The sequence below is a fragment of the Dothidotthia symphoricarpi genome (assembly GCF_010015815.1).
Source record: "Dothidotthia symphoricarpi CBS 119687 unplaced genomic scaffold P153scaffold_18, whole genome shotgun sequence".
Classification (NCBI taxonomy): domain Eukaryota; kingdom Fungi; phylum Ascomycota; class Dothideomycetes; order Pleosporales; family Dothidotthiaceae; genus Dothidotthia; species Dothidotthia symphoricarpi.
Genome location: NW_022985025.1, coordinates 739,695 through 764,013, shown reverse-complemented (window position 1 = coordinate 764,013; position 24,319 = coordinate 739,695). Strand labels below are relative to the sequence as shown.

The following is a 24,319-nucleotide window of genomic DNA, read 5'->3' as shown; positions in this document are numbered from 1 at the left end:
TTCCACAGCGCCAGATCAGGTCGAGGACCAAGAAAACACACAGGCGGGTGCACCAGAACTGTCATTCATCAATGCTACACTGCCCTGGGACAAGAACAAGCATCTCAACCCAGAAGCGACATCCGCTGCTGGCAGAGATGCACGAATGCCCCTCACACCAGTCAGCTCCAACTCGGTCCAGAAGAAGCCACGTACACCCATGGCCGATGGAGGTACTCAAACTATGGTGTCTGCTGAGCAGATTGACAAACTCCTTATTTCCAGGAGCCAACGCTGGTCTACCATCGCAGCAGCTGGAGCCGATAGGCCTTTGTCGCCGCCTTCGCCTACTCGGAGAGGCTCGCTCAGTCCGGTTCCAATACTGAAGCGGCCTGACAGTTCTGGAAGCATGCGCTCGCGTGCTGCATCTCCTCCTCCACTTCCTTCTGATCACAAGGAGCTCATTGCAGCGGCAGCCAAGACCATGCCACTTGTTCCGACAGGACATATGGGCCCGCCTTCAACCCCTGCATCGGCTTATAAGAGACGGCCGGTGACACCCACGATCAGAACAGGTGCTACTACAACGACCCCGAAGACTGGTGGTACCACTCCCCGTCCCCGCCATCAATCTCAGCGCGACGCTAGGAGCGGAGCTTCTTCGCCACTCAGTCGCCAGTCATCGCTCTCTTCCTTCACTTCGGAGCTTGACCATCGCTTCGACATTCAAGGCGGGCCGTCTTTCGCTGCACCTGGAATCACAGCCGGCACGACAGATCCGCGCATGATCCAGGCGATCACCCAAACGATGATTGGCGAGTATCTGTGGAAGTATACCCGCAAGACAGGGCGTGCAGGCATATCCGAGAACCGCCACCGACGCTTTTTCTGGATCCATCCATACACCCGAACGCTGTACTGGAGCGATAGCGATCCGCAGACTGCTGGCAAGACAGAGCTGAAGGCCAAGAGCGTGGCCATTGAGTCGGTTACCGAAGTCGACGACAGTAACCCTCTGCCGCCAGGGCTTCACCAGAAGAGCTTGGTCGTCGTCACGCCTGGTCGTTCCATTAAGTTCACTGCCACCACAGGCCAGCGCCACGAGACCTGGTACAATGCTCTGAACTACCTGTGTCAACGAGTTGATGAGAGCGCACAACCAGATCCGAAATCGCCAACGGCAGACGAGATACAGGACGAGTTCAATGGTGGGTACCGAAGTGCATCGCGCCAGACTGTTCGCTCAAGAAATTCTGTGAAATCTTACGCCAGCCGCCGCACCGCTTCGCCTCATCGCCAGCAACTGCCAACGCTCCGACAGGCGACAGTAACGCCAAGCCGCGCGCCTTCGACGGAACCAGGGCACCACTCCGTCTCCCGCCGGGTCAGCAGCCTGCTCCGTCCATCCTCTGCCATGCATGGATCGCTCTCCAGCCGTCGAAGTAGGCACAGCACGCAAGACTCGTCTACATACGAGGAACCCAGCAGCTCGCACATGGACCTTGGCCGCGATATCCACGACCACGTGGAACGTGACTTGGACAACATGGTGAACGTCCGTGCCTGCTGCGATGGTAAGTCTTTCTTCCCAGCACGTCCATGATCCGAGCTAACCAGACAGGCAAACACGACGTTGGTCACCTCCATCAGCACACGATCAAGGCACGCGACAGCGCCAACCGAATCAACTCGCGGGCGTCCTTCATCGGCTCCATCACCTCGCGGTCCTTCTCCCGCAACGAATCGCGTTCCGAGTCTCGCAACGAGCCACGCGCCCCATCTCGCACTGAATCACGCACCGAATCGCGCACCGAGTCTCGCACCGAGTCTCGCGCCGAAGCCTATGCCGAAGCGCGCCACGGCCGCATGACCCACCTCAACGACATGGAAGCTGCAAGCTCCGGCGGCGGCTGCTAGCCCTCCTACTTCCACCCACCCTTTCCTAACGTATCTTTTCCATGTTTGTCCTGTCCTGAACGGTGCCACCTCTCCTTATGTACGCAGCCTCTCGATCTGACCGCCAGTCTTTTATTTTCCTTTGCTCATTACACAAATCAATCAGACTCTCGATTTCTTTTCCTATGTGTCTTTCTTCACCCGCCTTGTGGCTTTTGTTTTTCCAGCGTATGGGGTCCGCGTAGAGGGGCGATGGCGCGGCGTTCACTTGTGTCGAGTAGAGCGCAGCAGCGCAAAGTAGATTGACTGGGAAGGGGATGGGGACTGTACAAATACCTACCTACCTAATGACGCATTTCACGCGTTTGCGTTTTGCTTGTGCTCGGTCAATCTCCGCTTCGGGAAAGAGAAGAACCACGAACCCATATATACATACAAAACAACTATTGAGTCGGTGATAGCAAAAAAATCAATTCAAACGAAGGTGTCAATCACACGCACTGCATCTCCTGAGTGTGACGTGTACCCTGTATGCTGGACATGAAAGCTATCGACTGATTGCAATTGATTTCGTGGCAAATGGGCCTCGGTCGAGATACTACTGCAGTACATATCCATTCATCATTGTGTGGTGGCCAGCTATTTGAACCTTCCTCTCACTTTGTCTAGTAGAGATTTTGCCATATCTACTTGCTCTGTGCCTAATATCCACGACTTCACCACACATCCACGCTGCTCTTCGCCGTCATCTAGACAGCCCCATCTTCATCCTCGTCCTTGTAGTGAATGCCTCGAGCCGTCTCGCAAGGATCGGGGGCGTACACGATCGAGCAGTGCTCCCAGTCGTCGTCGCTGCCGAGCTGGCGGCTGAAGTTGAGGGCGTGGTAGATGTTGGCGAAGCGGAACTCGATGTAGGGACGCTGGATGCAGTGTTAGCAGGTTCTTCACCCTCTGCGTAAGGACAGCCTACTCCTCTGGCAGTCTTGCCGCGCTTGATACGATCGACATCGCGCTTGCCCACGCCTTTGCCACGCGCAAGCTTCATGAGGACCATGTCACTCCAGCTGTCGTCCGCTTCGTAGACTCGGACGCAGCGAGTCATGTCGTTGTCGATGCAGTTCTGGATCACGTCGTTGATGGAGGTAGGGCCTGGCTGCTTTTCCACAAACACAACAGCCTTCTTGTCCCCAGCAATCTCAATGCCGTTCTCGGTGGCTTTGAAGTACTTGTCGCAGCCTTCGGGTGTCAGGAATCGAACGAGGGCGTACGACGAAGCAGTCTCTGGCATGGAGATCGACTCGAGCCTGCCTCCCCAGACGAGAGCCTGCAGTTCGTTGATACTCCTGACTCCCGAGACGCCCTTGAGCAGGCAGGTGCGATAGGCAGCGGCTGTAGCTTGTCAGAAAGATATCGGGTGTGAGTGCTATGGAGGCATAGGGACTTACGGTTCTCGCGCTTCTCTTGGGAGGGCCACGCCTTCAGGGTGTCGACAGGATCGCCGGACTTCGGCATTTCATCTCTGGAAGTGGTAGGAGTAGACTTAGGAAGTATGCTGAGGATAGCCTTGCACAGAGCAGCGAGATCATCCGCTGTTTGAAGACTGAGGTGATTGATATTCACAAGGGTGGAGCATAAGTGGAGGAAGCTCCCATTCGTGTTCTGTAAAGTCTGCTTCACGCACATGGTTGTAAGTGGGCTCTGCCGCTTGTCAACGAATTTGTTGACGTAATCAACGACCGCGGACACGTATTGCGCCTTGAGCTTCTCGACCTCGTCTTTGTCAAGCTTGACGTCTGGAGTATATGCGCTGCGGAGCTTCTTCGACGCGGTCTGGACGTTATGTATAACAGCATGATTGTCTGCCGGCAGAGCGTCGATGTACTCACTGGCCTTGTGGAGATACTCATTCGCAACATCTTCCTGCGACACGCCTTCCCACCGCTGATTGACCTTGGTCTGCTCTTCATCCGTGTTCTTGGGCGGCTCGACCTTTCTATCTTGCATCGCGGATGAAACTGTCTCGTTGGGCTCCTCTGACTTGACGGGAGTTGCAGACAGGTCAACGGCATTGCTCTTGGGGCTCTTTGGCGAGGTGGTGTCTGTCGTCTCATGCGTGTGCTCGAACGAGAACAGGTTCTTGTTGGGACCAGCTGGCGAGGATTCTTTGGGAGCGCCACTGGATGGGCTGAGAGGGTCCCGAGCCGACAGACGAGCAAACATGCTCTCTAGGTTTGACTCAGACTGGTTGCTCTGCTTGGGAAGCTCGATCTTAGGCGGGGCAGGAGAAGCAGTTTTGATCACAGGCTTGGTGGGGTTGGGTCTGAGAGAGATAACAGTCAGATGAAGGATAATCACGAGAACTATAACGGAGTAGCGTAACATACCCATCAGCCTCCCTGGGCTTCGCCTTCGCAAGCCCTAACACAGGAGGAGATGTCACTGACGATGCTGGCGCTGCTGCTCTGGGTGGGGCGTTGGAAGCAGAACTAGCGGCGCCTACGATCTTGACAGTGTTCTTCTTGAGCTTGAAGCTGGTCGCATTAGTTGCGGGCTGGATAGCGAGGTTGCTGCGCGCGTCCTGGCTCTCAAGCCTAGGCTGAAGCCCCCGTGGCGGGCCTCCATGCAGCGACCGGCGGTCCATAGTAACGGATGACGGCGGAGGATTCAAGCTCGATGGCGACGACGGAGAAGGAGGTGAGACAACCAACTCAAAAGTGACCGGCGATATGGTAACAATATCAACAGTGGCGGTGAGGTTGCGGGTGTTGGTGTTGTTGCTCGTCGCTAAGGGAAGCTGCTGTCAACAACGGGAAGGCACGCCGCCAGGTGAGAGAGATCTGACGCACCACTGTGGATCTGCAGGTTCCTAAACGCCTCTACGCAGTCGTCAAGACGGGCTTGGTACTCCTTGTCGTTGAGAATACGATGTGCACGCGCTGGAAGTATTTCAGACATGAGACAGCAAGAACAGCGTGGATAAGCATCAAGCGTGAGGGAGCCTCAACAACGCTAGCTAGTAGAGTGGCAGCAAACACCGGAGGTAGCATACTAGTGATGATGAGAATGAAGTGCGAAAGAATAGATACATCTGTATAAGAGTCTAGGAACACATGTTTACAGCCGCGACGTAAATGCTAGACATCATGTCTACAGAACACTGTATCGCCGTTGAACAGTTGCAAAACATTTTGAAGACATTCAGGCTGCACGGGATAGACCCAGCTCTCAGAACAAATAGATGATATAGTTCTCGTGGAGCTAGAATGAGCAATCCCATGGGCATTGAGGGAGAACAGGTTGGAACGATCGGAGAGTAGATGGAAGCTGCCAGTCCATGTATTGACTATTCACAAACACCACGCTTGGAACTGACCGGAAACCGATATCCTGCTGGCTAGTTATAACACAAAAATGAGATCAAATGGAAGAGGCAACGACGAGGAATATCAAAATCTGGAGAACTCAATAAGAGCAGTACGCATCAGACGAAGAATGGAGATGTGGGTGATGAAATGCCAGAAGCTCAAACGATCAGATCAATTCAAACCGTGTTGATATAAAGCCAAACTGTCAGAAGACAGGTGTTGGGCAGCTACAATTCATGGTTACTCGGTTTGAACAGCACAGGTAGTCGTCGAGGGTAATGATGAGGTTTGCAGGGATCGACCATTGTGGCGTGGGGTGTGTGCACGGCCCACGAGCCAGCAACCCGCGTCATCGCTGCGATACTGAGCTCTAACTCCACAACCCCGACCAGGCTTCCGTGCGCTGTAGAAACGCGTCTTTTGCTGCCCCTCCAAGCCACCAGTACGAGTCTTTGCCAAATATAGAAGCGCCCTCGCAACGCCATGTGGGACGACGAAGACAACAACCCGTACGGATCGTTTGCCCGCCATGATTCCAATTCCTCGGATGTACCTGGCCTAGCCTCACCTGCTGCGTGTAAGGTCTCCAAGTGCTGCCTGAAGTAGGTCTGATCGGCTGAACTGTATCAAGTACCGTACCGTCCCGCGACGCCGCCGTCTGAGACGTCATCCAACACACAAGAGTCGCCCGAGTACATCTCGCAGCGGGACATGAGCGATGTCGACTACGACGAGGACCACGAGCGCGAAGAGCCTGTTGCGAAGAAGAGGGACGAATATCATGCACGGGTGGAGCAATGGCTGTACGAGAATCCCGACCAGCTCATCTTGATCACAGACGCGGGGAAGGAGGGTGCCAACTACATCCAGTACACGATCAGTTGCGGGGTAGGTGGAAGCCAGCTTGCCGGACGAATACAGCTGATGCGACTATAGGGCCTTGAAGTCAAGCGCAGATACTCCGAGTTCGCGTCGTTGCGCGCGACGTTGGTCAACCTGCATCCGGTTCTCATCGTGCCCCCGATACCCGAGAAGCACTCCATGGCAGACTATGCCGCAAGACCCACAAAAGCAAAGGAGGATGCAGGCATAATAGAGCTGAGGAAGCGCATGTTGGCTGTATTCCTCAACCGCTGCCGAGGGATGAAGGAGATAGTGAGCGACGGAGTCTTCTGGAGGTTCCTTGACCCGTACACCAGCTGGGTGTGTTCTCCTTCGAGTCTGAATTTCCAAGCAGCCAAGCTAACACAATGCGCCAGAACGATGTACTCAGCAGCCCTCCAGTGTCCACCATTCCCAAGCAGATCCTCAAGGCGCCCCCGCTTGACACCGCAAACCCCACTCCCGCGCATAACTACCTCCCAGTTCCCTCATCGTCCGCGAAACTGAAGAACAGCGGCCCGACGTCGAGCTCAGGTACCCCGACCTCACCACCTGGGACAGCTTCCCTGCCCTCTGCAGCAGCGCACACGATACCGGGACCACAAGTTTTTGGACGCTTCCCTCCAGAGTCGCGGGAGATGTCAGAAGAAGAGCTCGACCCTTACTTTGTGTCCTTTGAGACGGCATCGAAGGATCTTGAGCATTTGCTGCAGGGTCCTACGGAGAAGGTCAACCGACGGCTGTTGACGCATCTGGGGCATTGGGGGGAAGACCTGGCAGATCTAGGCGGTCGACTTAACGCATTCTCGCTATCCGAACAATCACAGTCGCTCGCGGCGGCAATAGAGAAGACCGGACAGGCAGTAGACTCGACCTACATCTCGACAACAGAACTGGCCTCCTCTCTAAGTGCGAGTTTCTCTGAACCGATGCGCGAAAGCGCGCAGTTCGCAGGCGTCGTGCGCTCTGTACTCAGATATCGGGTGATGAAGCGGATCCAGGAAGACATGACGAGGGATGAGCTCGAGAAGAAGCGCAACCTCCTTGATTCCCTTGAGCGCAGTGAAGCAGAATCCAAACGTTTGGAGCAACATCTTAGCGGTACGGGACATGCACCCCCTGCACGTAGCCGGGCAGCCTCACACAGCTCACAACGAAGCACTGGGTCAGAACCGCGACACCCAGAGGACGACCGGACTTCGATTGATTCAGACTTCCCGCCCACGCATGGCGAGCAACAGCCCCCGTCCTCGACACAAGGCGCACCCGACGACACGCAGTCACCACCGACGAGTCCACACAGGAAGACTGCGAGTGGAAACTTTGTAACGAACAAGCTGTTTGGATCCATCACACATGCGTTTAGGGGTATGGCGGATGTAGACCCAGAGAAGACGAGGCGTGACCAGATTGGCAAGACGAGGGACAACATGGTGCAGGTAAGCAAATCAACGGCTGTAGTAATATACCGTGGTTAGAGCAGGCTGACGTATGACCAGCTTGAACAAGCTCTGCGAGTCGCCGAGACAGACACCAAAGAGGCGAGCAATGGCGTAATGAAGGACCTGCGAAGGTTCCAGGGCGAGAAGGAGAACGATCTAAGACGGTACATGGTATGTGTAGCCTCCTTTCTTGACGACGCATGCGGATGGAGTGGTGGGCTGATGTGATACACAGATGGAGTTTGCACAAGCCCACGTCGACTGGGCGAAACGGAACAAGGCCGCGTGGGAAGAAGCGAGGGCCGAGGTGGACAGAATCCAACCCCAGATCGAAGAGTACTCCAGGGACCACGATGAGATGTAATGCGCGTGGTGGTTGTAACGATTGGGCGGGTGGGACTCTTGGGCATGGCTGGATTGGGTGTACACTGCATGTCGAACAGATAGTTGCAATCGCCCTACCAGTGAATGTCAGCTAGATCAAGGGAGAGGGGACGTGGGACAAGTGTAGACATTATCGATACTAAATCTGACATTTAATCACATCCTATAATCAACTCTGCTAAAATCAGCGTTTCCAACGCCCTAGATCGCACCGAACCCTCATGCCGTCAACGCACTGCTCAGCCCCAGAATCCCCATGCCCGCGAACGCACTAGCAAAGCACAACCGCCTCGAATGTGTCAGGTCCAGACTCTCGCCCAACAACTGCAAGCTAACCATGGCCATGATGCCCGCCGTCGCCGCAAACATGCACCCATAGACCAGATCCTCGTGCTCACCCATACCTCCGCCATTCCCACGCCCGGCGACGCCAAACCACAGCGCCGCAACGCCCGCGCCCAGCGGCTGGGACACGCCGCCTAGCAATGCGCTCCAGAACATTGCCTTCCAGCGGGAGTTGATGGCGAGGTACAAGGGGAGGGCTAGCGCGAAGCCTTCGGTTATGTTGTGGATGAAGAGGGCGAGGAAGATGGAGAGGCCAAGGCGGGGGTTTGCGTGGTTGGTTGCGTAGGTGATGAAGCCTTCGGGGATTTTGTGGAGGGCGATGGCAGTGCTGGTTTGCAGGCCAATGGAGAGGAAGATGTTGGTGGGGACGTGGTGGTGGTGTTGGGGACCGTTGTGGTCGTGCGTGTGCGTGTGCGAGGCATGCGAGGATGTGGTAGAGAGGGAGGTGTTGCTGGTGCGTTTTTGGAGCGGGGCGTGCTCGTGAGTGTGGCTATGAGCGTGGTTGTGGTTGTGATGATCGTGTGTAGAGTGGAGGCTTGAGATTGAGCTGTCCATAGTCGTGGGCCCCGAGAGCGTGGGTGTGGAAAGGGTGAGCCCGTCGACATCACGAAGGAGAGGCGAGCGCTCGTGAAGCCCTTGGGTGGTTTGGTTCCTGGGAATCCCTGACGGTCTCGCAGTTGGCAGCATTCCAGTCGATTTTGTTGATTGCAAGCGTTGCGGACGTGTAGTCAGAGCATTCCGGAAGCACTCCGTCCCACACGTGTCCGCAAATCCAAAGCATTGGCCGTCCTCGTCGCAAGATTTCTTCTTTCCGCCTAACACGAGCTGGGAAACTTTTGTCGATAGCGATGTGTGGAGCGGTGGTCTTGTGGCGGACAACTTCGGGTCGACGTGTTCGCTGGTTGTGCCGTATGATCGATGAGCATCCGCCTCCACACCCCCATCCACCTGCGACAACCGTCCCCTCTGCTCCTCCATTTGTCCATGCTCGTGCCCGGCTTCTTCATCCTCGACTTTACCCTCCTCTTCATCGCCGTGTTCGTGGTCGCAGTCCACGACCGAATGCGGAATAAACTGATGCAGAAAGCTCGACAAGAAAAAGATGCCAAGCGCGCCAAGGAGAAAACATCCGACCAGAGTAAAAGTCGCATTCCTGGGAGACATGCCGGCTTTCGTGAGGTAGTTTTTCGCGGAAGGGAGCATGCTGTATAGCGACGAGAAGATCTAATCGTACATTCATCAATTGACACCTTTTCCATGACGTCGGGATACGTACCATGACGCCAAACGACAGACTCAACCCTGAGGACAGGAACGTGTTGCTATCTTCGATTTTGAAGTCCTTCTTCCCGGGGAACTGCCGGATGATAACGTCGACGCATATTATCGACGCTGCCTGCTTGTCAGCCAGAATCCTCGAGATGCAATCGCCGAGAAGGCGCCGAGGGAGAAATTTTACCTCCTACGGTACACGCTGTTCATCGGTTAGCAGACGGTCCCAATCTCCCAACTTATGCGCGTGGTCCACGTACCAATGCCGCTGACCGCTGTCATGATCCATCCTCGCGTGTCGTTATCCAACACCATGTTGCGTGACGTGACGTTCGGTCTCCCAGTGCCGTCGATCTAGCTCTTTTCGAACACTCTGTGTAACGAGCGAAATGTGTCCCTTCTCTTAGATGCTATTGATGGAGGAAGGTATAGATACAGTCTATGATGTATAGTATGTGTATAATGATGATGCGCATACACGGAGTGAGGCTTGCTCGCGATGTTGGTGGGCACCGTGATGGCCAGTGCAGATCCGATCGTGGCTTGGCAATAACTGCGTCACGATTGGCCTGCATGATAAACACGGACGCACATATTCACCTCACTCATAGAACAGCAAGGTTTGTTTCTGTCACGGGTTGAAGTCATTGATTGAACTCAACAAAAAGGATAGAGTGCATTCTTTATCACTCCCATCTTGAAAATCAAACTCCTTGTACTCGAAACTTTCGTTTGAGGAATGCCGCTCGTAGCGTTGGACCAAAACCCGTCCTTGTTCCGCTTGTAAATCAACAATGAATCAAGTCAAAGAAAACGCCGACGCTATGCAATGAGACAATTGGGTTGAATCATAAAAAACCCACGAAGAGAAGGATGCCGTGTCGATCACGCTGGTAGGGAGGCTCATTGACTCTTCGGAGGTTTTGGAGGGTTGATTTTACTCCATTTCCCTTTGCCGTGTTCGGGCTTCTCGTTGATGACGAGCAAGTTGCGCGCTCCACAGAAGCTGCCTGGCTTGGCTGTCCGTGTGAGTTCCGTATAATGACCCGCGCGGTCGGCCTCCGTGGCGTTGGGCGACAGACCTCTGACAGGGTCGTCGAATTCCCATACAGTGTCTGTTACGATGGAGCCAGGTTCCTCGCCGAGTCGCTCATTCCTCGAAGGAAAGCCGACCATGGGATTTAGGATGTCGTGGATGATGGAGTACAGTCTTTCTGGTCGTCGGACGAGGGACAGCCAAGATAGCGTCTTCTCATCGTACGCCACACGAATGTATGGGTTCATGTAGATTCCAGAGTCTGACGGCATTCCTCTTCCTGTCCGACGATATTGTAGATCCGCATTGACCAGGCAGCACTCAGAAGCTTCCCAGAACGTGTCCTCCTCGTACCGAAACCGTAGTTGAGACACGTTGGTGTTCGGCGATGTAGTCTGCTCATTTGGGGAGGTAGATGCAGAGCCGCGGTTGACAAGTGTCGGGTCTTGGAACCATTTGGCCTCGTAAGCAGTCATGCCCCCCCAACAGCTGCGCACTCGGACAGCATCCGACTGTGAAAGCACGTCGTTCCTGCTGGTCGCGGTGCCAGCGCTGGTAAACCATGGGTAGAAGGGTAGGCCCGTTATCCGTCCGTCCAGGTCTCGTGTTGCAAAGCGGTCATAGAACTTGAAGGGGTTGATGAAGTCCACAGCACATGCCGCTCCATAGTTTGTGCGGCCTGCAGAGTCTATGTTCGTGGCGAAGAGAAGCTGGATGGCGTCGATGGGCTTGAAGATGACATCGTTGAGATACAAGATCTTGTCGAACTTGACACCATTCGCATCGATGGGAGCCAGAGCCCGATTACGAACATCGGCAAGGAATGCGATTCGCTTGAGACGTGTCTCTCCGGTGGGCAGAGTAATGCGGGGTAGCGTGCTGAGATTGAGATCCTCGAAGACAATGGTCGAGTTGCCTGTTCAGTCAGCAAACAAAGACTTCCAAACGCTTGTGCGGGGACCTTACAAGTGACCCTCTTCTTGAGGTCTACCAGCGACTTCTTGGTGACTGCATCGGCGTTGTCTTCGTAGATGCTGAGATGGACATTGTCTGGGCCCAGCAAGTCGATCAACTCAAGCACTGCGCTAGCCCATGTCCCAGACGTCAACTGTCCCTCTGTTTCGTACAGTGAAGACGATATGAAGATCTTCTCGCTGTGTGGGTTTGCTCGTCCAGGGACATCGCTTGCCAGTGCCCGCTGGCGCAGGTCCTCATAGTGAGTAGGTAGAGTCGTGTACGACGGGAAGAAGATGGCGGCGACGAGGACCAGAAACAGACAGAAGAAGGGGAAGTAGAAGACTGCCCAGAATATGAAGCGTATGACAGATCGCTTCCTGTGATGCCGTGTAACGTAATGCGTGTAAACAGAGCGGTTGGAAAGCTTGCTCGGAAGCCTTTGGCTCAACCGTTGAAGCCACGATGGATTTGAGGTGGACCGTTCCAGCTCCGGACGATCCTGCGCTTCGAGCGAGGTTCGTGGGAGGAGCTCATATTCGTGCGGTGACTGGGGCGGGGACTTTGACATTGGAAGTATGTGCAAGATATTAATTAAAGCCTAGCATAAAGCGAGGACGGAGTAGAATATTAGTAGAAGCTGGCTTGAGAGGTGCGTAACCATGCGGCTGTGAGCGCGACTGCCTGTACTTCATAAGCACCAGGAGTAGGGTTGCGAAGGTCAAGACGCTCGTACGAAGCATGCCCACGCAATACACCGAATTCACCGGGCCCACTCTGCCGTAGCACCAACGGTCACAGGTAGGGCGCTGTAGATTATGTCGCTTATGCAGCACACTTTATTGGATACAGTTAGACTGTCTTGCAGTCTGTCCAATCAATGCCATTAGCTGCTCTGACTAAGCTGACTAAGCGCACCGTGCCGGATACGCGACCCTGACTCGCTACGAACGAGTGCCGAGCTGCATCCTGCAGTGCGCCACCACGACGGCATGGCGTTTGCAGACCCCGCTATGCTGTTGCTCCGATGTCCTTGCCCATCAGGTAGCCCGCAAAGCTTGCGAATACGAAGCATTCCTAAGGTCTGGGCACGCTGTTTGGAGCTTTACAAAACGGACGAATAACTCTTCATCGATACCCCTGAGACGTTGCACCTTCCGGCAATCTCCGCCAGCGCCGTGACGGGAGCTGCGTACGCCAGGTTGCGCGTTCATCGGCGCAGCCCTTTGTAGAACACTGCTAGTAACACATCAAATCACTATTCGATGTAGGCTAACACAGCCCCATTGTAAACTGACAGTTTCACTTTCAGCCACCCTATCGAACCCCTAGCCTTAGGGCTGAACGACCTTGGCAGTCACCATGACAGGTGTGAGGACTTGAAGGGTCTTCAGGGTCTTCAGGGTCGCACCACTCGTAATCGTATTGATTTCGCGCTTCACTCAACGATGGCGAGATCTAATCTCCTACCGTCTTGCCGCCCGCACCTTCAGACAAACAACACGCAGATGCTCGTCTGGCACGTTTTGATCGTATCATCCTCACGCTAGGCAGAACATCAGACTCGCAGCTCTCACGCCGATCCTCCGCGCTCTCATCTTGTCAAGACTACCCAATCGAATCGCTGGTCATTTGTCAGTTTCGGAAGATGGCTCTTCGACTACAGGAATAGGCATTGGATCCATGAGTTGTGCTTTTGGCGATTTTCCTCCTTCCGAAACATGTTCAGGCAGTCCATCACTCTCGTTACCGTTTTCTGATTGTATGTTCTTGGGCTTCTCAGCTGGCTCTTGCTCCGCCTCATCAGCACTGCTCTGTTCGACTGTTTCAGCATGACCCCTCTCCTTCTGTCTTGGATCGCACTCCGTATATGCACGTTGTGGTCTCGGCGCCTGCTGTCCCCATCTCCCCCACATACGTGACCGCGGGATGTCATGATCTGCCGTCAGAATCGTCAGCATGGCTTCAAACCAACCACAGGACAGTTGCAGAGCCATCCTACATATGTGCACGGAATCAAGGAGGAGCATTACTCGGTGCTTGACGCCTCCCGTCTGCGTACATGTTCCTCAGATTCTGCCCCATTCCGCTGTTCCTGGTGTATGGAGCGTACCTCGCCTGACCCGTGTGTAGCCTCTCACCACCAGTGTTCATCCATTGCCGCGGATACGATGTCGGCACGTCCCATGCTCGTGTCGAGGAGTGTGGATACTGCGGGAATTGGAAGGGAGGAGGATCGGCGAAACGAGGTGCGGAGTGTGGAATATACCTTCGAGGTATCTCTTGCGTCGTTGCGTCATCACTAGAGCTTGAGGATGAAGAGGAGGAGGATTGTAGTGGTGGAGCGGCCTTCTTCAGCTTCTCGAGGATGATGGGCGGGTACTCGTCGCAGATATGGATAAAGTCGGTCTCGAAGCGTCGAGGTCCTGGGGGCTGACTTCCCTTCTCTACAGGATGCGTTTCCGCGGGTCGCTTCCTGCGCACTGGAGCATACGTTGCTGGCTGTGGAACTGGCACTGCCGTTGGCGGGAGGTATTGCTGGGGCATCGGGCCAGGCACGACCGGAGCTGCATACAGCGGAAACGGTTGTTGGTACGCTATCGGTGGATATGCCATCTGACCTCCAGCAGGCGCGTGTTGTTGCCACCCCATCGCCGGGTAACACTGCTCCCCATACACGGGCATGGTCAACGCAGGTTTTGGTCTCTCCGCATATTTTGCGCTCGTACATGCGGCCTCCTCTTGATCCTGTGGACTGCGACACCATCTTCTAGATCTCGAATACTCGTCCCTCTCTCTATCCCATCTCCCGTGTCTAGAACGCGACCTCGACTTCCTCTTCGCGCCGCATCTGTGTCCCATCTCCCTGCCGTAGTCGTGGTTCCTGGGCTCTGAACGCCATTGCGGTGGAGTGAGCAAGTGGAACCAGTAGTCGAGTTCTAAGCAGGACCGGTGGATGTAACGGTGCAGGTAGTAGACGGCAAACCAGAGTATCACAGCGCCAAAGAGGCCGGCGATTACCAACGCGATGATGAGACCGGAATTCCTACCCATACTGCTGATAAAGTACCGCGAAGTGGGAAGCAAGAAGCACGAAGAGTGAATAGCAGATATGCATTACCAGCATTCCATCTCTCTGTCAGGTGCGTTCCTCGAGGACGGAAATCGAGCAAGCAAACAAACTGTCGTAACACCGTGCAACCTCGCCTCCAATGCATGTCCGCTCTCACAAACCATAAACAACTGGTGCTCTTCCCGTACAACGCCAGTCCCGTTTCCGAGCCGCGCTGGTGTCGTCGTCCTATCGTCCCTAGGTGAATCCTCGTCTCGAGCGCAGACAAACTTGTGTAACCAAGCACACCCGTCCTGGCGTGTCACAAACACAAACGCTGACACGTCCCCCGCCTCGTTTCCCTGGACCGCCGTCAGTCCCTCATCTACTTCCCGCCATGTCGTAGCGCTCACCCGCATATTGTCTTTCTACAGGACTACACGCGTGGCTGCGCTGCCTCGACGTCCCGCCGCGTTTGCATTTCCATGGCCCCAGCACTGAAGCCGCGCATGCACATCTTGGCGAGGCACCAGCCGAAGAGAATGCAGAAGATGGCGACGAGGAGCGTGACGAGAATGATGGTGTGAGAGTACTTCATCGTGAGCGATCGTCGAGAGTATAGATAAGCGTGGTGGTGCTGATAGAAAAAAAGAGAACGTGAGAACGTGAGGTCGAAGCGTCGAAGTGAATGAGCCTTCAGCCCAGATCAAGTCTACTTTCACCGTACCCTACTAGTATAACACACTCATATCTTACAACCCGATATTCATACAAATAATGACACTCAAAACTCCCTCAACGCATCCAAAACTTCCTTCTGCCGCTGACTAGCCATGCGCTCAAACCCATCCACAGTCATCACGAACGTGCCCCTACCTCCTGTCAGCGCGCGCAGATGGTTCAAGTACCCCACCATCTCCTTTAGCGGGACGCGCGCAACGATCTGTCTCTGACTGTCCGCAAGCCCGGAGTGCATGCCCCCTGTGCCCGACGCAAAAGGGTCAGGAGGCGTGTAGATCAGATTCGGATCGATACGTGGTGCGTCATCGCCGTCGGTGGGTGTGTCCGCGCCGTCGAGGGAAAGCACTTGGCCGCCGCGCGAGGAGGAGATGTCCTGCACGACAGCGCCGAGGGAAGACTCGTGCACGAAGATGGTCACCATCATCACGGGCTCCATCAACACCGAAGGCGCAGTGCTGCTTGCGCTTCTGAGGCCGTGAGACACTGCAGCGCGCGCGGCCTGGGAGATGGCGGTCGGTGTCGTTTCGGGGAAGAGGTTTGTCTGCGCGTCGAGGGCGATGCTGATGCTTGTGTTTGCGACGGGGAAGCCGTTGAAGGGACCGCGGGCGAGGGCGGCCGAGACGCCAGCTTGGATGGAGTGCAGCACGCCTGGCAGCGAGAGGTGCGGGGGGATGGAGTTCTTGTGCGAGGCGGAGTCGCGGCGGGAGAGCGTGGGGTGCGAGATGTGCAGGGTGTTGTTGTCCGGTAGCTTGAATATCGACTCGAACGCGCCGCCTTCCATCTCTATTTCTTCTTGCGACGCGGAGATCACGGTGCTGTCGTCGATGGGCTCGACCGACGCGGTGATGACGGCTCTTGCCTGTTTTCCTGCGATGGGCTTGTCGAGTTCATACGTGTAGGGGGGCGTGCCAGTGGAGATGGTCTCGCGGTACCCGATCTCGATCTTGCCAATGCGGGCTTTAGCTTTGAACTCGTTGAGCAGGCGGTCGCGCGCAATCTCTAGATGCAGATCGCCCATGCCAGCGAGGTGCGTCTGGCCTGATTCCTCGTCAACGGAGAGATGCAGACTTGGGTCCTCTCGGAGCAGGATACCCAAGCTTTCTTGAACGTGCTTCTGCTCACTCAGACTGTTGGGCTCGATGCTGGTGAAGAAGACTGGAGGCGGGACATTGATCGGTCGTAGCTGCAGGGTGTTCAAACCACCAGCAGGTGTGCCCTTCATCTGCAGACCTCTGTATACGATGAGGGTGTCGCCTGTTCGTGCGTGCTTGAGGCCGGTAATCACGCCAATCTGGCCAGCTCCAATGCTGTCGACTTCCACGGCGTCATTGGCGTACATCTTGAGGAGGCGCGGTGCGCGTTCAGCAACGGCAAGATTGGTGTTGTAGAGAGTAGATCCACGATCAATGGAGCCCGAGTAGACGCGCACATAAACCAGGACGCCGCGCTTGGCATCGTTGACCACTTTGAAAGCAAGGGCGCACGCTGTCAGGTTCTTGACTTCTGATACAGCCAGCTCGTGGCCAGCTTTCTTTGGTTGCTTAATTACTGATTTGGTGGCTGGAGCTGAGCTCAAAAGTGCGGAGAGAGTGCTGCTCTGGTTCGCAATACTGATCTCAGGATCTGGGCGTTCGAGAGGTGATGGGAGGAGGTCGACAACTGCATCGAGGAGAGGTTGAACGCCGACGTTACGAAAGCTGGCACCTGCGAAGACGGGGATGATGGTTTGCGGTGCCTGCAGCACGACACGGCGAAGTGACTGCATGACCTGGATGCCAGGGATAGCCAGATGATCTTCATCCTGCTCGAGGAAGTGCTCCACCATCACATCGTCGTGCTCGCTCAGTATCTCGACGAGTGCAACCCTTGCCTTTCTGATCTCTTCCGCAAACTTCTTGTCAGTCTTGTCAAGCTCCTCGAGCCCGAACGCCCGAATCTGGCTTCCATCGCCACCAGCCTGCCACAGCATACCGCGAAGATTCACAACGTCACCAACACCGACGAAATCTCCATTGCCGCCCTGCCACCATGGAATTTGGCACACGGCCGGCCATGCATGCAGCCTGGCGCCAATCTCTTTCACCGTTCTCGAGAACGCAGCGCCAACTCGGTCGAGCTTGTTCACGAAGATGATTCTGGGGATGCGGTAGTGACCAGCCTGAGTCCAGACCTTTTCTGTCTGAGCTTCGACACCAGCGACTCCATCGAGGATACAGACAGCGCCATCGAGAACACGGAGAGAGCGGAGCACTTCAAAGGTGAAGTCTGCATGACCAGGCGTGTCGATAAGATTGACATTGTGCGGAATAGAAGATCGAGCTATGGTATCAAAAGTTGCAGGCAGTCGTGGCGGCTGTGGTGGCGATTGAGTGTTGGGAGGTAACGGAGGCCAGTGGAATGTGATGGCTGCAGACTGGATGGTGATGCCGCGCGCCCGTTCGGCAGGGAGGAAGTCGGTCACCGTTGAGCCTTCGTCGACGTCTTCGGGGGGTTAGAATAGCTCCAGGTCAAACACAAACGGATGGGTTGATTGTGATGAGTATAGAAAAGCTGAATTGACGAAAGAATGCATACCTCCAATTCTTCGTGTGTATCCACTGTAATAGAGCATGCGCTCTGTAGTGGTTGTTTTTCCCTGAGACGCTATCAACTCTCCATCCTTCATACCCGAATTCTGTAAAACTCACAGCATCGATGTGAGCGATGATGCCAATATTTCGCGTAGACTTTGAAAGTAGGTCTGGTTGGGGCACTGCGGTCGACAGCAGCCTTCGAGGAGCCTTCACATTATGCCGCACGACTCGACGAGCACACCATACCCATCCGACCCTCATGCCAATGACCCTTTCGATGCGTGTTGATAGAGAGGTGGGATGCACGTGATAGCCCGGAAATGCTGTCGACTGGTTTGCGCCTTGCCCAATATGACGACAAGTGCCAAGCCGCACCTGCCTAGGTAAACATCCATGTCCATGTCATCAGCGCCCGCCGACGACGTTGGACGCTGACGGTCACCCTCTCGGCTCCAATTACATTCGCTATCATGGACTACACCGCCGACTCCGATCCATGGGCTTCGTCGCCGAAGCACAACCGCTCGTCTTTTGGGCAGCCTCCCACCGGCGACATCCCCTCATCCCCGCTGCCTCCGCAGGCATCGCCGTACGGTCAGGGCTCGGAACAGTATGGCTACATGGGCGATCACGATGCGCAGAACCGACCTAATGCGGCGCCCGAAAATGGCGACCACCAACAGCAACCGCGCACGCCGGGCCTCGATGCGCCGCAATCACCGCAAGCCCAACACCAAGCTCAGCAGCAAGCTCCCGGCCCAGGCCAGCAGCCCCAGCGATACCACGGCACGCGACCGCAGCGACAGCAACAGCAGCAGTACAAGCTCCAGGCCAAGGTCACGGGTCTCGAGCGGACTGGCAAGAAGGACACGATCCTGCGGTTCGACGTTTACGTGCGTACCTGTATCGAGACCTGGGGAAGCTCCACATGCTGACTCCCCCGCAGACCAACCTCCCCAAGTTCCGCACCACGCAGTTCCGCGATGTCCGCCGCCTGCACTCTGAGTTTGTCAAGCTTGGCGAGCACCTCATCTCAGCGTGTCCCGAAGCGATTGTGCCCGCCGTCCCCCCAGCCACTACCTCGGCCGGCGCCGGCACCGAGGAGGACGAGGCGCGGCTGAAGTCGTCGATGCAGCGGTGGCTGAACACGGTCTGCAGCAATGATGTGCTCATACGAGACGAGGAGATGGTCTTCTTCGTCGAGAGCGACTTCGGTTACAGCCCAGTGGTGCGCCGGAAGCAGCCCGCGACCGGCGTGCGACGCAAGGTCATCAAGCAGTTTGCCCCGCCGCCAGACGACACGCCAGAGCTCGCTGCAGCCCGTCCGACCGTCAAGGCCTTCTACCTCGGGACCATGGACACGGAGCAGAAGGTGGAGAAGATGGTGAAGCACAGGAGGAGTGTGTATGTCTTTTTATTGAGTTATTCACATACTGACACTGCTAGATCTTGGTGTTGCAGAGTCCGACCTGGGCACAAAATTCGCCGCCATGCATGCACAGGAAACGCATGTCGGTCTCTCCCACGCGTACAAGAAGCTGGGCAAGGTCATCCAAGCGATGGGTGACTTCCACGCTGCGCAGGGCACGGCCGAGGCAACAACGCTCGGTGACCCCCTCCAGTACCACAGCAGCGACGCCTTCATTGCAAAGGAAACACTCACAAATCGACACATCCTGCTGCGGGAGTTGTTGCAAGCGCAGTCTGCGACCAAGTCCAAACTCTCCGCAGCAGACAGGCTGAAAGCCAGCTCCAGCGTCAAGCGCGACAAGGTGGATGAGGCCATCGCCGCGCTAGACGAGGCCCGCAGCCACGAGCAGTACCTCACGTCGAAAGCCCAGCGCGTCACACAGAACCTGCTCCACGAGCAGAGGAAATGGTTCGACAGGACCACGGCCGACATGCGCCAGGCGATCAGGGAGTACGTCATCCGCGAGATCGAAGCTGAGCGCCGTACCCTGGCTACCCTCGAGTCCGTGCGCCCAGACATCCGCGCCATCGACGGGAGCGGCGGCCTGTCCCGGCTGGGTCGCGAGGCTCACCCGCCCCAGCGCCGCGCCCCCATGGTCAACTCCCAGGGGCCCAAGGGCGACGCGTGGTCTGGCGTGCCCCGACGGCCCGGCGACGGCCTCAACCGCAGCATGAGCGGCAACGTCCCCCTTCCCGTCGCAGACGACGAGGAGAACGACGAGGAGGTGCTGCACGGACGGAAGCGCGCGACGAGCAACGGCAGCCAGAAGGCCGTCGAGGAGGACGAGGACAGGATCGACGCGAGGAACGCAGCCAGCAGACTGGCCACAACGACCTTCTAGCAGCAGATCAGCGCCAGGCAGGACTGAGGGGTGTGTAGTTGGTTATCGCGCTAGTAATATCATCGCCTGCAGCATGCGCTGTGATGAGTTTGTTTTGTTGTACTGATTGAGTGAGGATGTGCGAGTGAGGAGACTGCGCTGAAGGTGCTTGATCGGTGAATGTTCCGTGAGCCTTTCTCCATGCAAGCGTGGGTGTCGACCAAGCCGTTTCCCAGCTCATACTCATACCTCATAAGCCCTTGTAGTCTCCTGGTGCGTTGACATGATGTCGCTTGGATTGCGAAAGCGTCAGCGTATCCAGGCTTCGCTGTTCTTCAATCGAGCAAATCTCATCGAATTGGCACTAGTTGAGGTTGGAGGACTGAGTCATGCACCCTTGACGACACACCATGCCTCGTGAACTCGAGCACTCATCACATTCCACATGCGAAATGCAGGACCTTCTGCTACTCTTCATCGGAAAGCATCAAGATTTCAGGTAGCGTCTATCTGAAAACATGATCAGATGATAGGGGGTACACAGAGTGATGGCCGCGATTGATGATTGCCGCGATTGATGAGTGTCCGCCGAAATACCTGGAATCGAGCTACAGACTGGAGACCACACAGCCAGAAAGAAGGACTGATTGCTACTGGAAAAGCAAGCTAGGTGTATACATGCTGTCGTGATGGAATACATGCTTACGCGAACCTTGCATGTAGTTGTCGAGCTGTTGCGTATTCATCAACTTCTGAGTGACATTACGACTCATACTTGCAGACCATGCTCTCACAGCAGAGTTCAACACTTCATCGGTGTTTAGAATGGGTATCATATTGACAGGCATCTAGCAATCGATCTCATACTCCCCTGGACTGGGGTCCCGGCCCAGCCTCACAATCTCCAGCATCCGCAACAGCTTTTGGCAGGCCCGCCGCATCTTCGCACACTGCCTCATCAAGATGTCCCACCTCGAGAACCACACAACCATCAGGCCACTCTCTGCCGTCCCCATGGCATTCCACATCCGCTGCCAGTTGTTAACATCCTCATCCCGTGCAGAATTCGAAGGGCCCACTCCCCTGCACGGGCACCCCCCACACTCCCTGCACTTCTCTGAGTCCGGCAAGCTGGCAGCCATTGTTTGATCCCATTCCTCCACACAACGAGCAGACTCCTGCTCGTTGAGACCGTCCAGTTGTTCCAACACTTGCAGCAGCGCAAGTACCCACGACGTCAGGCCTTCACATGCATCCTGAATACCCTCCTGGTTCCCGCTTCCCCACCATGCATCCACGCCCTCCTTGCTTATCAGGACACTTTGGCGGCAATCTTCCCAATTCGGCTGCAGCGACAAGCGGCGTGCCACTTCGATGTCGTCGGTACACGGTGCGAGCTTGGCCATCCACACGAGGTGTTTCTCGTCGTCGGCATCGAACGTGACAGAGTGCAGTTCTGCGAGGGGCACTTGGTCTGTCAGCTTTGGAGCATGCGGGTTTGAACAGGATCTGACAATTTTCTTCTGTGGCATTGTCTGTGTCGACGGCAGTGTCGACAGGAGCGGCTTCGCTTGGCGGTACGTCTTTGCATGGCATTTTGCCGGCGCTCTTCGATGAGATGGGCATGTTGTCTGACATCGTGGGGCTTGCAGTTGTATGGAGACGAAAGGCGTGGGTGATGGGCAGTTTACGGCGGCAGGGGAGGCCCGAGCACGATGATAGGTATTGTTTAGTCGAGGGCAACTTTCCAAAGCAGCGCAGAGGAGACGGATACCTGGTGTGTTGGCCGCATCTCACATCTTATGTCAAGCCTGTTGTATTCTCCTCACACTCATCTTCACCGGCCGTTGTGCATGCGTTGATATGGCTGTCTTCCCATATCTTGCGATTGTCTATCCTGGACAAGTGCTCGGGCTAGCGCGGATTGGTGCTCTCACCTTTTTCACATTTTTCACCTCTCTCATTTCCATCTCCATCTACAGTCACATCATCTTTGCCTTACACACAAGAGCTCGCTGCCTCTCCGCGACTCAACATGGACGAATTGCCCGACTACCTGAAGTTTCTGCAGGAGGAGGATGAAGAAATACAGAGCAAATTTGCGGCAACCAAGACGAGGGGGGAAAAGGCCGATTCCATGAAAACGCTTGCCGAGTTTTGGGAGCAAGAGAAGGCCAACAACTTGCCAGAAGCCATCGCTGAGCGAGATCGAACCAGAAAGATTGCCGAAGGCGAAATGCGCCCGTCTTCGTTTGCCCGCCCACGTCCTCTGCCAGCGTCTTCTAGTATTGGGCGATCCTTCAGCTCGCAAGACTCGACTGCTACCAAGAGACGCGCGCCTGCCACACCTGCCACCAGCGATAGGTCCCGACGCTCCACCGCCCATTATGCAGACACGGAGGACGCCCCGACAAGTCTCGGTATACGCCAGGCCAGCGCTTCAAGTACGCCGCGTGGTAACATGTTTTCAAGACGGACGAGCCCGGGGGTTGCCCCGGGCTTCGAACAGCAACGTATGCAGAGCACTGGAGGGAGGTTATCCCAGGAGTCGACTCCTGGGAGTAATGTGGGTTCATCGAAGAAGGAGGCTCTCAACGACTACCCGATCCATATCATTGTACCCAAGAATGCCGAAAATGCCGACTGGACGGTGGAGAGCAATCCCGAAAGTGACGACTGGTTCGTGAGGAGCGAAGACATTCCCCGAGATCTGCGTGAATACCTTGCCGAGCGCCTGCATGGCCAGATTGTCGGCTCGAAACGAATACAAGCCTGGAACAGAATGAAGCCTTGCGTCGATGTCTGTGTGCTCCACAATGCCATTTCGAGGAACGGAAAGCCTGTGTTTCCCACGGCATGGAGGGCATGCACAACCTGTGCGAAGACATCAAATAGCACGAAGACAAAACCACGTGTTTGTGCCCTCCTTCAAGAAGATACAGACGGCACACGTTGCATTGTCGTCCTGCCATTGCCAGAGGAGTTGAGAGTGGGGAAGAGTTGGGAGGATAGGGAATTTTGGGTGCGAAGCGTGGAATCTGCGGAATGACCTTCGCAAGGTACGACAGCTGGAAGACAGTGAGTGGATGCAGGACGATGGTGGCATCGTGCTGGTTGTTGCCTATTTGTCTTGGTGAGACATATTGTATCTAATTCTGCCATTGCCTTCGAATCGGTTTGAATGCCATCTTGCATTTTGAGCCTAGTAGTGGAATGACATTGATGTGAAATGCTTTTGTGATTCTACAAAAGTTTACAGCCATGAACTAACTTCACACTGCATGCCGGCTTGAGCAAGGTGTGCCGCGCGCTGTGTGGTGACGTTCGACCGGTTGCTCAATCGGGAAGGCACGGAGCAACAAACTTCCCTTCTCGCATCTCCGCCACCTCTCACCTCACACCACTCACCTCCCACTTCTCACTCTCTAACCTCCTCCAACTCTCATCACTCACCACACTTATGCATCATGCCACCCAAATCTGGACATCACGATCGTCCAGCGAAGCGGCCGAATGAGGATGAAGATGCTGAGTTGCCATTGCCAGATGCCATGCGAAGCCCAGGAGGTCATATGTGGCGATCCAACGTGCGAGGCAGGGCTGTTCCGAGCGATGTTGCCGATTCAAGCTTTCGTCCAGATGCAGGCGATGCCATCTCGGGTTCGGGCAACATATCCCCTGGTTGGGTTGCAAGACAGCGGAAGCACGAATTGCTGAACTCGCAACTCAGTGATGGATCGACGCAATTTTCCGAGTTGCCAATGCCGAAGCCGACTCCACAGGTACAAGAGGACAATGACGATGACGGCCCAAATCCAGACAACGGCGTCTTCAAGCTTCCGGACCTGGGTCAGTATCGAGCACACATTCGTGGAGGTCGCCAGGGGATGGGGTCCCAGCAGGTGTCTGCTGGGGCGAATGCAAACTCGCGGCGGTCTAACGCCGCGAGTGACGATGCGTTCGAGGCCCTCCGGGATGTGCGTGCTCAGATGCCTGAACAGGTTCCTAGCTCCGTCGGAACACCTGTGCGGACGCCTAGTGAGAGACAATTCATGCCAGAGCAGTCTAGTGGCTTCGGAGGTCAGAGGCTCCAGACCCCAATTGCCA

General features: G+C 55.6%; 9 protein-coding genes across 9 annotated transcripts; 3 read left to right on the top strand and 6 right to left on the bottom strand.

The window, feature by feature from the left end:
- Nucleotides 1–2,446: 2,446 nt before the first annotated feature.
- Nucleotides 2,447–4,717, bottom strand: P153DRAFT_323456 (uncharacterized protein). The gene is made up of 4 exons (XM_033665209.1): nt 4,260–4,717; nt 3,321–4,195; nt 2,846–3,264; nt 2,447–2,795 (listed from the first exon to the last, which is right to left on the bottom strand). Exons 1-4 carry the CDS (start codon nt 4,514–4,516, stop codon nt 2,625–2,627), a joined length of 1,722 nt encoding a protein of 573 aa, XP_033520638.1. The 5' UTR covers nt 4,517–4,717; the 3' UTR covers nt 2,447–2,624.
- Nucleotides 4,718–5,623: 906 nt separating this feature from the next.
- P153DRAFT_369585 (sorting nexin-like protein-41) lies at nt 5,624–8,035 on the top strand. Its single transcript, XM_033668813.1, has 6 exons — nt 5,624–5,817; nt 5,872–6,128; nt 6,177–6,443; nt 6,500–7,561; nt 7,622–7,735; nt 7,800–8,035. Exons 1-6 carry the CDS (start codon nt 5,724–5,726, stop codon nt 7,926–7,928), a joined length of 1,923 nt encoding a protein of 640 aa, XP_033520637.1. The 5' UTR covers nt 5,624–5,723; the 3' UTR covers nt 7,929–8,035.
- Nucleotides 8,036–8,167: 132 nt separating this feature from the next.
- P153DRAFT_298242 (glycosyltransferase family 69 protein) lies at nt 8,168–12,126 on the bottom strand (the record flags this gene model as incomplete). The annotated part of the gene is made up of 4 exons (XM_033664206.1): nt 8,168–9,517; nt 9,570–9,685; nt 10,567–11,517; nt 11,568–12,126. 4 exons carry the CDS (start codon nt 12,124–12,126, stop codon nt 8,168–8,170), a joined length of 2,976 nt encoding a protein of 991 aa, XP_033520636.1.
- Nucleotides 12,127–13,007: 881 nt separating this feature from the next.
- Nucleotides 13,008–14,609, bottom strand: P153DRAFT_399696 (uncharacterized protein; the record flags this gene model as incomplete). Its single annotated transcript, XM_033671753.1, has 2 exons — nt 13,008–13,494; nt 13,589–14,609. 2 exons carry the CDS (start codon nt 14,607–14,609, stop codon nt 13,184–13,186), a joined length of 1,332 nt encoding a protein of 443 aa, XP_033520635.1. The 3' UTR covers nt 13,008–13,183.
- A 63-nt stretch (nt 14,610–14,672) lies between these two features.
- P153DRAFT_388985 (uncharacterized protein) lies at nt 14,673–15,205 on the bottom strand (the record flags this gene model as incomplete). The annotated part of the gene is made up of 2 exons (XM_033670803.1): nt 14,673–14,969; nt 15,050–15,205. The coding sequence occupies 2 exons, from the start codon at nt 15,203–15,205 to the stop codon at nt 14,673–14,675; spliced, it is 453 nt and encodes a 150-aa protein (XP_033520634.1).
- On the bottom strand, nt 15,050–18,230 carry P153DRAFT_399695 (P-loop containing nucleoside triphosphate hydrolase protein). Its single transcript, XM_033671752.1, has 3 exons — nt 18,036–18,230; nt 17,923–17,983; nt 15,050–17,829 (listed from the first exon to the last, which is right to left on the bottom strand). Exons 1-3 carry the CDS (start codon nt 18,180–18,182, stop codon nt 15,392–15,394), a joined length of 2,646 nt encoding a protein of 881 aa, XP_033520633.1. The 5' UTR covers nt 18,183–18,230; the 3' UTR covers nt 15,050–15,391.
- A 107-nt stretch (nt 18,231–18,337) lies between these two features.
- P153DRAFT_369582 (vacuolar protein sorting-associated protein-like protein vps17) lies at nt 18,338–20,557 on the top strand. The gene is made up of 3 exons (XM_033668812.1): nt 18,338–18,814; nt 18,868–19,321; nt 19,368–20,557. Exons 1-3 carry the CDS (start codon nt 18,392–18,394, stop codon nt 20,231–20,233), a joined length of 1,743 nt encoding a protein of 580 aa, XP_033520632.1. The 5' UTR covers nt 18,338–18,391; the 3' UTR covers nt 20,234–20,557.
- A 503-nt stretch (nt 20,558–21,060) lies between these two features.
- Nucleotides 21,061–21,850, bottom strand: P153DRAFT_388982 (uncharacterized protein; the record flags this gene model as incomplete). The annotated part of the gene is made up of 2 exons (XM_033670802.1): nt 21,061–21,680; nt 21,727–21,850. 2 exons carry the CDS (start codon nt 21,848–21,850, stop codon nt 21,061–21,063), a joined length of 744 nt encoding a protein of 247 aa, XP_033520631.1.
- A 397-nt stretch (nt 21,851–22,247) lies between these two features.
- On the top strand, nt 22,248–23,261 carry P153DRAFT_388981 (uncharacterized protein; the record flags this gene model as incomplete). Its single annotated transcript, XM_033670801.1, has 1 exon — nt 22,248–23,261. The coding sequence occupies one exon, from the start codon at nt 22,248–22,250 to the stop codon at nt 23,259–23,261; it is 1,014 nt and encodes a 337-aa protein (XP_033520630.1).
- Nucleotides 23,262–24,319: the final 1,058 nt, after the last annotated feature.

Coding starts and splice junctions, on each gene's coding strand:
- P153DRAFT_369582 (XM_033668812.1), top strand. CDS start 18,392: ATGGACTACACCGCCGACTCCGATCCATGGGCTTCGTCGCCGAAGCAC. Junction 18,815..18,867: donor TCCTGCGGTTCGACGTTTAC/GTGCGTACCTGT, acceptor ACTCCCCCGCAG/ACCAACCTCCCCAAGTTCCG. Junction 19,322..19,367: donor GATGGTGAAGCACAGGAGGA/GTGTGTATGTCT, acceptor TGACACTGCTAG/ATCTTGGTGTTGCAGAGTCC.
- P153DRAFT_399695 (XM_033671752.1), bottom strand. CDS start 18,182: ATGAGGGTCGGATGGGTATGGTGTGCTCGTCGAGTCGTGCGGCATAAT. Junction 17,984..18,035: donor TCATCGCTCACATCGATGCT/GTGAGTTTTACA, acceptor ATAGCGTCTCAG/GGAAAAACAACCACTACAGA. Junction 17,830..17,922: donor ATACACACGAAGAATTGGAG/GTATGCATTCTT, acceptor AACCCCCCGAAG/ACGTCGACGAAGGCTCAACG.
- P153DRAFT_369585 (XM_033668813.1), top strand. CDS start 5,724: ATGTGGGACGACGAAGACAACAACCCGTACGGATCGTTTGCCCGCCAT. Junction 5,818..5,871: donor CCTAGCCTCACCTGCTGCGT/GTAAGGTCTCCA, acceptor AACTGTATCAAG/TACCGTACCGTCCCGCGACG. Junction 6,129..6,176: donor AGTACACGATCAGTTGCGGG/GTAGGTGGAAGC, acceptor ATGCGACTATAG/GGCCTTGAAGTCAAGCGCAG.
- P153DRAFT_323456 (XM_033665209.1), bottom strand. CDS start 4,516: ATGGACCGCCGGTCGCTGCATGGAGGCCCGCCACGGGGGCTTCAGCCT. Junction 4,196..4,259: donor AAGCCCAGGGAGGCTGATGG/GTATGTTACGCT, acceptor TATCTCTCTCAG/ACCCAACCCCACCAAGCCTG. Junction 3,265..3,320: donor CCAAGAGAAGCGCGAGAACC/GTAAGTCCCTAT, acceptor GACAAGCTACAG/CCGCTGCCTATCGCACCTGC.